Source organism: Bactrocera latifrons, unplaced genomic scaffold (genome assembly GCF_001853355.1).
Source record: "Bactrocera latifrons isolate USDA-ARS-PBARC rearing strain unplaced genomic scaffold, ASM185335v1 scaffold_16, whole genome shotgun sequence".
NCBI lineage: Eukaryota > Metazoa > Arthropoda > Insecta > Diptera > Tephritidae > Bactrocera > Bactrocera latifrons.
In genome coordinates this window covers 1,923,821-1,934,021 of record NW_017535074.1, presented here as the reverse complement: position 1 = coordinate 1,934,021, position 10,201 = coordinate 1,923,821, and the positions used below count along the sequence as shown (strand labels likewise).

The 10,201-nt window shown below is 30.8% G+C and overlaps 3 protein-coding genes across 3 annotated transcripts; 2 read left to right on the top strand and 1 right to left on the bottom strand.

The window, feature by feature from the left end:
- Nucleotides 1-326: 326 nt before the first annotated feature.
- On the top strand, nt 327-2,513 carry LOC108966407 (rabenosyn-5). The gene is made up of 4 exons (XM_018929277.1): nt 327-960; nt 1,024-1,171; nt 1,232-1,863; nt 1,921-2,513. The coding sequence occupies exons 1-4, from the start codon at nt 415-417 to the stop codon at nt 2,164-2,166; spliced, it is 1,572 nt and encodes a 523-aa protein (XP_018784822.1). The 5' UTR covers nt 327-414; the 3' UTR covers nt 2,167-2,513.
- Nucleotides 2,514-2,772: 259 nt separating this feature from the next.
- LOC108966411 (acyl-CoA-binding protein) lies at nt 2,773-3,736 on the bottom strand. The gene is made up of 4 exons (XM_018929281.1): nt 3,658-3,736; nt 3,523-3,571; nt 3,307-3,421; nt 2,773-2,957 (listed from the first exon to the last, which is right to left on the bottom strand). Exons 2-4 carry the CDS (start codon nt 3,535-3,537, stop codon nt 2,815-2,817), a joined length of 273 nt encoding a protein of 90 aa, XP_018784826.1. The 5' UTR covers nt 3,538-3,571; nt 3,658-3,736; the 3' UTR covers nt 2,773-2,814.
- An 87-nt stretch (nt 3,737-3,823) lies between these two features.
- LOC108966408 (BTB/POZ domain-containing protein KCTD5) lies at nt 3,824-9,276 on the top strand. Its single transcript, XM_018929278.1, has 6 exons — nt 3,824-4,492; nt 4,566-4,822; nt 5,301-5,486; nt 5,566-5,631; nt 5,699-5,889; nt 8,792-9,276. The coding sequence occupies exons 2-6, from the start codon at nt 4,640-4,642 to the stop codon at nt 8,802-8,804; spliced, it is 639 nt and encodes a 212-aa protein (XP_018784823.1). The 5' UTR covers nt 3,824-4,492; nt 4,566-4,639; the 3' UTR covers nt 8,805-9,276.
- Nucleotides 9,277-10,201: the final 925 nt, after the last annotated feature.

Sequence of the window (10,201 nt, the reverse complement as noted above, 5' to 3'; positions counted from 1 at the left end):
GAAAGTCCGTGACTAAAGTCACTCGTTCACAATAATCAGAAATTATTGATTCTCGCTAGTGATGCACAAATTTTATAACAAAAATTTCTTTAAATAAAAGTTTTTGAATAAAAAAAGTTGTTTAAGGAAAGTACATTTTATTTTAAATGAGAATACCTTATTGATTTCATAACTACAAGTTTCAGCAGGTCATTAAAACATAAATTGTAAACAAATTTATTCGATACGCACTTAAACAACATCGATTGATTCTCGATATAATGCACTAAACAGCTGATTTACTTGTGAATTTGCAATTAAACGCCCACATACAATTAATTGTTATTTACTTCTGAATAAATGTGTTTGACTTTTTTTATTTTAGCCATTTAATATATTTATAAGTTAGAGGAGAGTATTGTAAGATATAAGAAAATGTCCAATCCGTTTGGCGAACCAGATGATGACGAATCTTGTGAGATTTTGGAAGGTTTTCTCTGTCCAATATGTAGAGAAGATCTCAAATCAGCTGAATTCTTAACTGTGCATTTCGAAAGGTCTCATGCAGAACAGCAGGATGCTCTTAAATCAGTTTTTAAAGATATAATATCAAAAGCTAAGAATAAAATCCTTAATTTAGACGAAACATTTGACCTCTCCAGAAGCTTCGATAAAAATGCGACTATTAGCGGAGCCGCTAGCAGTGGAGGAACATCAGGTAATTTGACGACAAATGCCACTTCGGGAGCGGATAATAATGGTTTAAAAATGAGTAATGCACGAACACGTATGAATGTCTTCAATTTTATGGATCGTCAAGAAGTTGGCGCCGAGTATAATCATTTGGAGTATTTTCAATCGATAAGAAACCCCCGACTGGAGCGATATGCAAGTGAAACGAATAAATTGATTATTCGGCTGCATAAATTATTAACCAATTTACCAATGGATCCCGTACTGCGAAAACAACATGAACGCAATGTGAGAATTTAATTTAAACCTCATATAAAATTTATTTACTCTTATTTAATTATGAATTCGTAGATTGTTACATGGTTGGATGGAAGCTCAGTGAAATTATGCCCCAGTTGCGCTAAAAACTTTCACATTGCTCGCCGTCAACATCACTGCCGTTTGTGTGGAAGTATTATGTGCAACGATTGTTCAAAGTTCCTTCCAATTGAAACTGCATGTAAGTAATTTAATTGTCACCTATTCGTATGCCATAATAAATATTGTATTCGTTACTTAGTACAACTTGCCAGTTTGGCTACTTCACAAAGCGAAGCTATCATGCAAAATTCTTCCGATGCGAATAAATCAAATCCACAGCACCATGGTATCCGTTCCTGTGATCATTGTTTGTGGCTTTTAGAAACACGGCAAGAAATGCATGAGAGTCGAACATACCGTCCGCTTATTTCACAAATTTATGCAGATATACAAAAACTTCGCAAAGATGTATTACCCGATATAGAAATGTATTTAAAGATTGTTGGTAGTCTTTATGATGGAGAGTCAATTTTCACCATTGCCGACGCAAGTGCGTTAAGGGGAAAAATTGGTCATGTGGCTGAAGCTATTGATTTGCGGAGTAAACGTATATTAGCTATACCTTGTCAAGAAGGTAGTCGAGAAGGGGCCCTAAAAAAAGCCATACGTTTATCATGCAGCCAACTAATCAAAGACAAAATTCTGTCAATACCACCCCTACCTGAGGAAGAAGATATACGAAAAATTCAGGACCGTAAACGAATGGAGGCAGAACAACGTATTGAAACCGAACGCCGTCAAGCAATGGAAGCATATGAACGACAAGCATTAGCAAATAGCGCTAGTGGCGGTCAAACCAGAGTAAATAATGAGAACGATTATGCGTACGGGGTAATTTTTTTTTTTTTATTATTATTTAGTATGATGTTATTGTATTTTTCTTTGCAGTCTGACTTGCGATCTTTAGATAATTGGTCGGCGCAACCAGTAAATATATCACAAAGTGAAGATCCACTTATTGAGCAAATAAATATTATTAAGGGCTACATAAAACAAGCTCGACAAGAAATGAATTTCGAAGTAGTGGAGACATTAGAACTTAATTTACGAGAACTGCAAAGGGAATTCTACGAAAGGCAAAGAGCTTCTAGAGAACTGAATCAAAACGCGGGAAGAAATAAACAAGCAACATAGAGGAGAACCTACAAAACAAATATTGTATACATTAAAATAGGGAAAATTGTAAGTGAACATTGTTTGAGTAATAAGTGTCCAAACTTGGCTTAAAACAAACTTATAATTAGCTATACCTTAAATTTTAGCAAATAAGAAAACGAGTCATGGCATTATACATTTCTCAATGTTTTCTTAATTATATGACAAAGAATGTTCACCCTAATTGATATTTTTACACTAAAAGTGTAATATATTATATATACTCCACATGAGCATTGCGTGTCAATTAAAGTGGAATTTTCATCAATTCAATGAGATAGTTATTCATAAAATGAAAATATATTCCTACATTCCGCGTCCAACAATTTCTTGCTTTAAATATTTTCAGAGAAATGTGTACGAAAATTGTTTTTTTGATTGTTGCCTTTATTATAATTTACTAAAGAATACAAAGATTTATAAATCTATTTTCATGTTAATAATCTATAAAAAATTGTGCATTAAAGTGCGTTTGAAAATAGACGGCTTTTTTCTTAGTGTTTATAATATTTGCAAAATTTAAATACCAATTTATAGCAAATGCAATATTGCTAAAATGATTAAACTGCTATGCAATAGCATATCTTTTGGTTCTAAATTTCAGATGTATATTATTATGTAATATTCTTAAGCTTTTAGCCCATGAGTTTCTACTAAAGCCTTAACCTTCTCTACATAAGCCGTTTTGGCATCATCCTGGGATGTACCTTTGCGAGTATTCCATGCTTCCCACTTAGCTTTGCCCTTGAAGTCCAAGAAGCCAGGCTTATCTGTAAGTCAATATAAATAGAAAAATCGTATTAGTAGTACGAATTAAATATAGTTTTGTATGCGTGGAAATTTTGTATAGTAATAACAGATAACACTTCAATAGAAACATTGAGTCACCTTATAAGACTTAGTGTTTAAGAAATTTTACCAGTATGAGTATAGGAGTGAATGTTATACAAATTATAAATATAATAAATTATCAATTTACTACTTTAATCATAATCGCAAAAAAATCGTATATAAAATTTATCAATTCATCAGTTTAATCATAATCGCATTAAAATTATAAAATGATAAGAACCAATTAAACTTCCATGAACGTCACTAGTTACTGAGTTAATGATATACCTGTATTGCAATCTCCTACAGTTGCCTGTTTAAATAAACTGTAAAGTTCCAATAAATCATTATCGGATGGTGTAGAGTTAAGATTCTTTACATTTTCAGCGGCTTTATCAAATTCCTATGAAGAAAGAGGCAAGGTCAAAGTTTAAGCTATGTAAAAACAGGCCATGGGTGACCGCACCCTGATACCCGTTAGCTAGATTAAAAATTTATATTCACCTCTTGGCTGGCCATTTTGTAAATCGTTAAATTCTCTGTAGAACTGGAACTGCAAATAAATATTTGCAATTGTTAGCAAAAATACAAAAATGTATATTTTAGTCTTAAATTAGTATACGTATATAAAAAATGTACCTGCTGTGAGCTTAACGCCTGATGTATAATTGATAAGTGAAATTAGCCGGTGTGGTGTGTTTTTTCCCATGTGTGTGAAGTCGACAATGGAGCCAGATTAGTTTGAATAAAATTTACAATTTTAAACTGTAAAGGGAGTCATTAAATTGTCGTCAATTGAAAATCAGTGATAGCTGGTTGGATAATAAATATAAAATTATAAATTTTTAAACGAATCAATCATAAATTTTGCATAGTATTCGGTAGTATCAGTATTCTATCGAATTATCGGTTTGAATTCCTTTACAGAGCAAAATGCAACACTGTTAGCTCTCGCTGAGCGAGAAAACTATATAAGCTACGAATGAACATGATAAGCAAATGAATGGCAGAAAAGAAAAACATTTTTTTGGTAAAAAAAGAAGTAAACGAGTGATTATTGAATGAAGAGTGGTGAATAGGCATGTAATCTGTATTATTAATAAATTAAAAGTAATTTGTGGCGGAATTGATTACAAAGATTGATTGTGAAGAAACATAAGATAAAACAGAAATATTTCCTTTAAGAGATAAGATACTCGCAAATGTAAGAATAGGCAGAATTTGCGGAGTATTATTGAGTGCCACAGATTTTGAATCAATTAAAAGAAAAGCAAAATTGCAGTTAAGTGCACAATAAATTGCACCTTTGTCCGGGTAGAGTTCAGTTTAAGAGAGTGGAAACCATTCCATACCTGCTGAAGGTTAACAGGCATCAATTGTTCTACTAAATCGCTGTTGCAACGAATTCAGTGGTATATAATCAAACCTTGAAAGACAGTACGTGGTCCACAAAATCTACACAGCTATTGGCCAGGTGCGCAAACATGTGGAATTTGATGTATTCTTCATGTGTTTTAATTCATTTAACAATTGTTATTTTTTTGCAGACTTAGAGTGCTAAAAACTTGAGTAAGGAAACATCCGGAAAAGGAATTAAGACTCAATACCTTCAAATTTAATTATGACCACAATAAATATAAATTCACGTAAAAGTCCAATGCTGAAAAAGCAGGGCACGGACCAATGGGTGAAGCTTAATGTGGGTGGCACATATTTCCTTACAACAAAGACTACGTTATCCCGCGACCCAAATTCGTTTCTATCGCGTCTAATACAAGAAGATTGTGATTTAATATCAGATCGGGTAAGCAGCCAAACTAATCATATTAGTGATAAAATAGTCAACTATAAAATTTCGTAAAAGAGATTCGTTGATTACTGACTGATAGCGACCATAATGCTTATTGATTTAAATTCAATTCCTTGACAATTCGAAAAACTGCACGCGACTAATAACAGCACTTAGTGCTATGTGTGAAGTTATGTGAGCTAAAGCAGGTCATTATATTTAGGGCAAAAGTGGGGGTGGCGAATGTTTACCAGCACACATAAACAGAAATGCGCCCTAATTTGCTATTAAGTTCAAAGTCAAACGAAACATGTTAAAATAAAGATTTTGATTATCTCTGTTTTGGTTTTTCTTCACCAGAACGCAATATATACATACATAAATAATGACAGTGTTCATTCAATGCAATTTTACCACTGCATTAAGGCTATGTCATTAGTTCATTTCTTTTATATTTGTTTACTGTGTATTTCATTTGTTGATATGTTCTTAGGATGAAACAGGTGCTTACTTGATTGATAGAGACCCAAAATACTTTGCGCCTGTGTTGAACTACTTGCGACATGGTAAACTCGTTTTAGACGGTGTATCCGAGGAAGGTGTTCTAGAGGAAGCCGAATTTTATAACGTCACACAACTCATAACATTATTGAAAGAGTGTATAAATCACAGAGATCAGGTGGGCATCACTAAATTTTATTTATTTATTTAGCGGCGATGCATTCATTATATGTAATGATTTTTATTACTCACTTTAGCGACCACAAGCCGATAAAAAGCGTGTATATCGTGTATTGCAGTGTCGCGAGCAAGAGTTAACACAGGTAAATACAAGCGCACCGCACGAGTTTATATATTATATTAATTTGTAATTAATTTTCTTACTAATAGATGATCTCAACATTATCGGATGGTTGGCGTTTTGAGCAATTAATTAGTGTGGGAATGCAATACACGAATTATGGACCATTCGAAAATAATGAATTTTTATGCGTAGTCTCAAAAGAATGCGGCACAACGTCAGGTCGTGAATTGGAACTGAACGATCGTGCCAAAGTGCTACAGCAGAAAGGATCTAGAATGTAAGAATCTGTGTATTCAAACTAATAATTCATCACTGCAGTCGTATATTATATTTATAAAGTAAACAATTTTTTTATATATAGTACATACATACTTACATGTTATGTGTGTGGTATTGGGTAGTCGATAAAACAAGATTATTAAATGCAAAATTTATATATATAGGAAACTTGTCGCGCATGGAAGATAATACTTTCAATCGTATATTTTAGTGAATAGCGCGAATTTGTATTTACCGTTATAATGACGGGTAGTAGTAAGTGATTACTGCGCAAAAGCAGTTATATTCTGCTTATAAAGTAGATTGACACTTCATCACTTCTTTATAATTTCTCAAGTTAACTTTTTACTAACAGAGTCACCACATTGGGTTATGTGTTTGTTTTCTTTTTCCTTTTTTTTTTTTGTAATAATTTTTACACAAGTAATTAACGTTTATCATTAATCATTTTTATTTAAAATTAAAAAAAAAAATCGTATGCTGGTTGAAAATACAAATATAGGTTATTTTTTATCACATCATTTAAAATCATTTTTTTTTTTTTGGAAATTCAAATATAGGCTAGTTATACCACATTGACATAATCAAATGTATGAGATAATATAGGTAATCTTGTTTGTAACACTGAAAATGTAGCCTTAGCACCCCGTTGCAATCATCGCTTTTGATATTCGAAAAATGTGGACTGAAAAACTTTAAACTCAATACGCAGCAAAAATAATTAAATTCTGAATACGATTAATGCCACCAAAATTAGTTCCCCACCGATGATGTGGTGAAAAAATTCTTTGTTGGATAAACTGTAAACATAAACAGAATGCGTTTTTAAATGTGAATGCGTTAGGTGGGCTATTATTAATAAGTAGGGTATTTGTGAAAAATATATAAATTAAGTTTTGTTACAAATCAAATTAAAAAAAAAATAATAATAATTACAGATGCACATACCTTTTTTTGCCTATTTCGAGAAAAGTAAGATAATCAAAGTTAATAAGATTCTCTATAAAATTCTTATAAAAGTTGCATATGGCATTTAAGTCGCCGTGTTTGCCATTTTTAGTCCTTATTTATTTTGTAACAAACTGAAGTAATAAATGATTGTACCGCGGGGGACTTAGTGAACGTAGTACGCACAAAAATCCAAGTAAATGCCTCGTTTACGAACATTTTTTTCTTATACAAGTAAAAAAATAGTAGCAAAAAAAACAATAATTATAATAATAAATAAATAAATAATAAATATAATAAACCCAAGAGAAATAGACTCTTGCTATAATAAGTTAGGTCATGTCCACATGAAAATATTCAAATTCTATAACAAATTAATTTACTTAAATAGTAATATGTATGTATATTTAACTCAATAATGAAATTTTTTGTTGCATAATATTTACATAAGATACATAATTACTAAGCCAAGAGCAATTATGCAAGTGTACAGTGTACTTATTGTAGCGTATATATGTATACATAAGTATATAAATTTATATGCAATAACTTTATTGTAACTAATATACGTTGTTAAATCTGACAACCAGCAGCTTTTATCCACGCTTATGCGCGATGAAAATGTTGAAGCCCGCTTTAAACACTAAAAAATATTTGTAATTGAGAACACACTTCGTAAGATTTTTATAGCAAAATGTGAAAACATTATTTTTCGATTAGCAACTTCAAAATAATTTTCAAAAAAGCAATAATTTGAAGACTAAATTTACGTGCATACCTATGTATGTATATTTGTATATATATATATTGTATGTTGTATATTTTATATATGTATAATTAGTTGTATGAGCGATTTATAGCTTTTTGTATGTGTATGTGTGTGTATGATTGAGTGCATGTGCGCGCAGTATTAGTACTCACCGCTTTTTAATTTGAAAAACGTTAATGTTTTCAGCTTTTTAATTAAAAAAAGCTCCGTGGGGAAAATGTGTATATTTTGTGCTTTTTAGTTTTTAGTAATTGGTCAAGAGCAGGCTTTTGTTTCGAAAATTTAACACTGGAAAACAGTTTGTGTAGTACAGCTACGGTTATACATTTAAGTATAAGTCTTCAAGCTTTGTAGGTAAAAGAGTTTCAATTTAAAAGATACGGAGAAGTGTAATGCAATTTTCTAAGTTAAAGATGAAGAAAACAGAATTCGATATTTATTTATTTATTTTTTTACTGTTACCATTATTAATGTAATAATTTCCATACTATTAAAAAATATTAGTGTTCAAATAGCTAAAATTAAAGCAAGTCAGAAAAAAGATCTCAAACAAATACTTGAAGACTCCTTGATTTTAATATATGTATATTCTTTAAAAAAAATCCAAAAACGAAGAAAACCAATTAGTTCACATTCCGTATATGAGTGAAATAATTAAATTAAAATCGTCTTGAAAAACCATTACATTCTACTTGCATTTAAATCAATATCACTGCTGAATTCTGCATTCAAGTGTTCTATTTTTTATTTTATATACGTTTTTGAGATATTGATCTGAAATTTTCCCCAAGTTAATTTTTCTTCTAAAAGCTACACATTTGTTGGAAACGCCGATATCGGACTATTATACCATATAGTTGCCATACAAACTGAACTTAAGTTCGTCACCATCTTAAAAAACCTGAACTGAATTTAATAATRATAATTTGTTCATTGTTAAAATTTAGCATATCTATACATACATATGTATGTACAACCAGTCATGCTGGGGAATTTCATGTATTTCATATTAGCTTGTTGCTTGTATTGTAGTAAATTCGTATGTGTGTGTTTATACATGGCGTTCGTGCATAAAATTGTAGTATTTAGTAAACATAAAATTATAAATATATCACCAAAATTATTTCTTATTGAAATTTAATGCATTTTCTTATTTCTTACTTGTTTTTTTCTTTAATTGCAGTCTCGGAATTTAAAGTAGAAAGAAAGCGAATTCTCACACCACCTCCAACATCCTCCCACACCATCACCCTAGAAACTGTATAGCGAAAACCTTTGCGTAATAGTGTGCCCCTCTCACAAAGTTTACCACCTACCACCAACACCACAACCAACGCCCGCAAGCCCTAACACCATCATCACCAAAGTACACACACTCATGTAAACACGCCCACTTAAAACAACCATCAGCATTGTCACCTTAGGTTCACCAAGTAATACTTTCTACATAATAGACGGCAATCACCGCTAACACCAAGCAACACCATCAATGATTCAATGATTGTACCGCTTTAAGAGTGCAAAAACAAAGCAATGCGTAGTTAACCACGTGCTCAGTAGTCGCTCACAATAACACACATATATTTATATTTATACTTGAATAACTGCAAATTTATAGAAAAAAACGATATTATAACAGTATATGTTTCATAATTCTACTCACACATGCAAATTATTATCATTTAGTTGTGATTAATGCATTAATTCATCAGAAGCGCAAAACTGCAGCAAAAAAAATTGTGAAATTTTTTTCATTTATTTAAGTAATAGAAAACGTATTAAGCATTGGTGTAAGTAGTATGTCAGCAACATTGAAAGCCGTTAAAGTCGAGTGATTAAAAACACTTTGTTTCCTTAATAATAATAAAAAAGAAAATAATTGCAAGAAAAAAATAAAAAAACAATACTGTAAATCCTTACTTATATAATGAAAATGCAAATGTAAAATGCACGTCAAGTTGCCGTTAGGAAACTGACGCGAGTCGCTTCAGAAGTTACATACAAACACACATAAAGTGCATATTAGGCGAAAAATTTACAAACATTGAGAGTAAAATTGAAAATAATAATCAGCAACTGTTATATACAATATTTTGCTATTAAAACGATATTAAAGGTTTTGAGTATGTATGTATTTATTAAGTTATTTAACTTTGCGTTAAATGCAAAAAACATATATACTTTATTTTGGTATTAATAAACAAAAAATTGCAAAAGTATATTGAAGTTATAAATCACTATATAAACAAACCCACATAACTGCAAATATGTATAAGCACAAGTTTCGAAAAAAATGAATAATAATAATATTTTTGGCTTTTAAACATTGCTGCTCAGTGTGCGTAAATTGTTGAAATGTCGTTGAAAAATAATATTAGATATTGGCTGAAAATATTATTTTCAAATTTTAGCCATTGATGCAAAATATTTTCATATATTTGATTATTCAATGCAATGATAGAGAGTTGGAACTGGTTTGAGGGTTTATTTAATTTTTTATAAATATATTTAAAATACTACCATAAGCTCTATGTCACAGTATTTATGTATGTATTTGAAATTACTAAAAAGCTTTAAAATTTTTGTTTTTTTA

Bases quoted from the DNA above. Each gene is read 5' to 3' on its own strand.
- LOC108966408 (XM_018929278.1), top strand. From the start codon at position 4,640: ATGACCACAATAAATATAAATTCACGTAAAAGTCCAATGCTGAAAAAG. The intron at 5,487-5,565 runs GTGGGCATCACT...TACTCACTTTAG, and splicing joins GTATAAATCACAGAGATCAG to CGACCACAAGCCGATAAAAA. The intron at 5,632-5,698 runs GTAAATACAAGC...TCTTACTAATAG, and splicing joins GCGAGCAAGAGTTAACACAG to ATGATCTCAACATTATCGGA.
- LOC108966411 (XM_018929281.1), bottom strand. The intron at 2,958-3,306 runs GTATATCATTAA...ATTGACTTACAG, and splicing joins TGTAGGAGATTGCAATACAG to ATAAGCCTGGCTTCTTGGAC.
- LOC108966407 (XM_018929277.1), top strand. From the start codon at position 415: ATGTCCAATCCGTTTGGCGAACCAGATGATGACGAATCTTGTGAGATT. The intron at 961-1,023 runs GTGAGAATTTAA...ATGAATTCGTAG, and splicing joins GAAAACAACATGAACGCAAT to ATTGTTACATGGTTGGATGG. The intron at 1,172-1,231 runs GTAAGTAATTTA...TTCGTTACTTAG, and splicing joins CCTTCCAATTGAAACTGCAT to TACAACTTGCCAGTTTGGCT.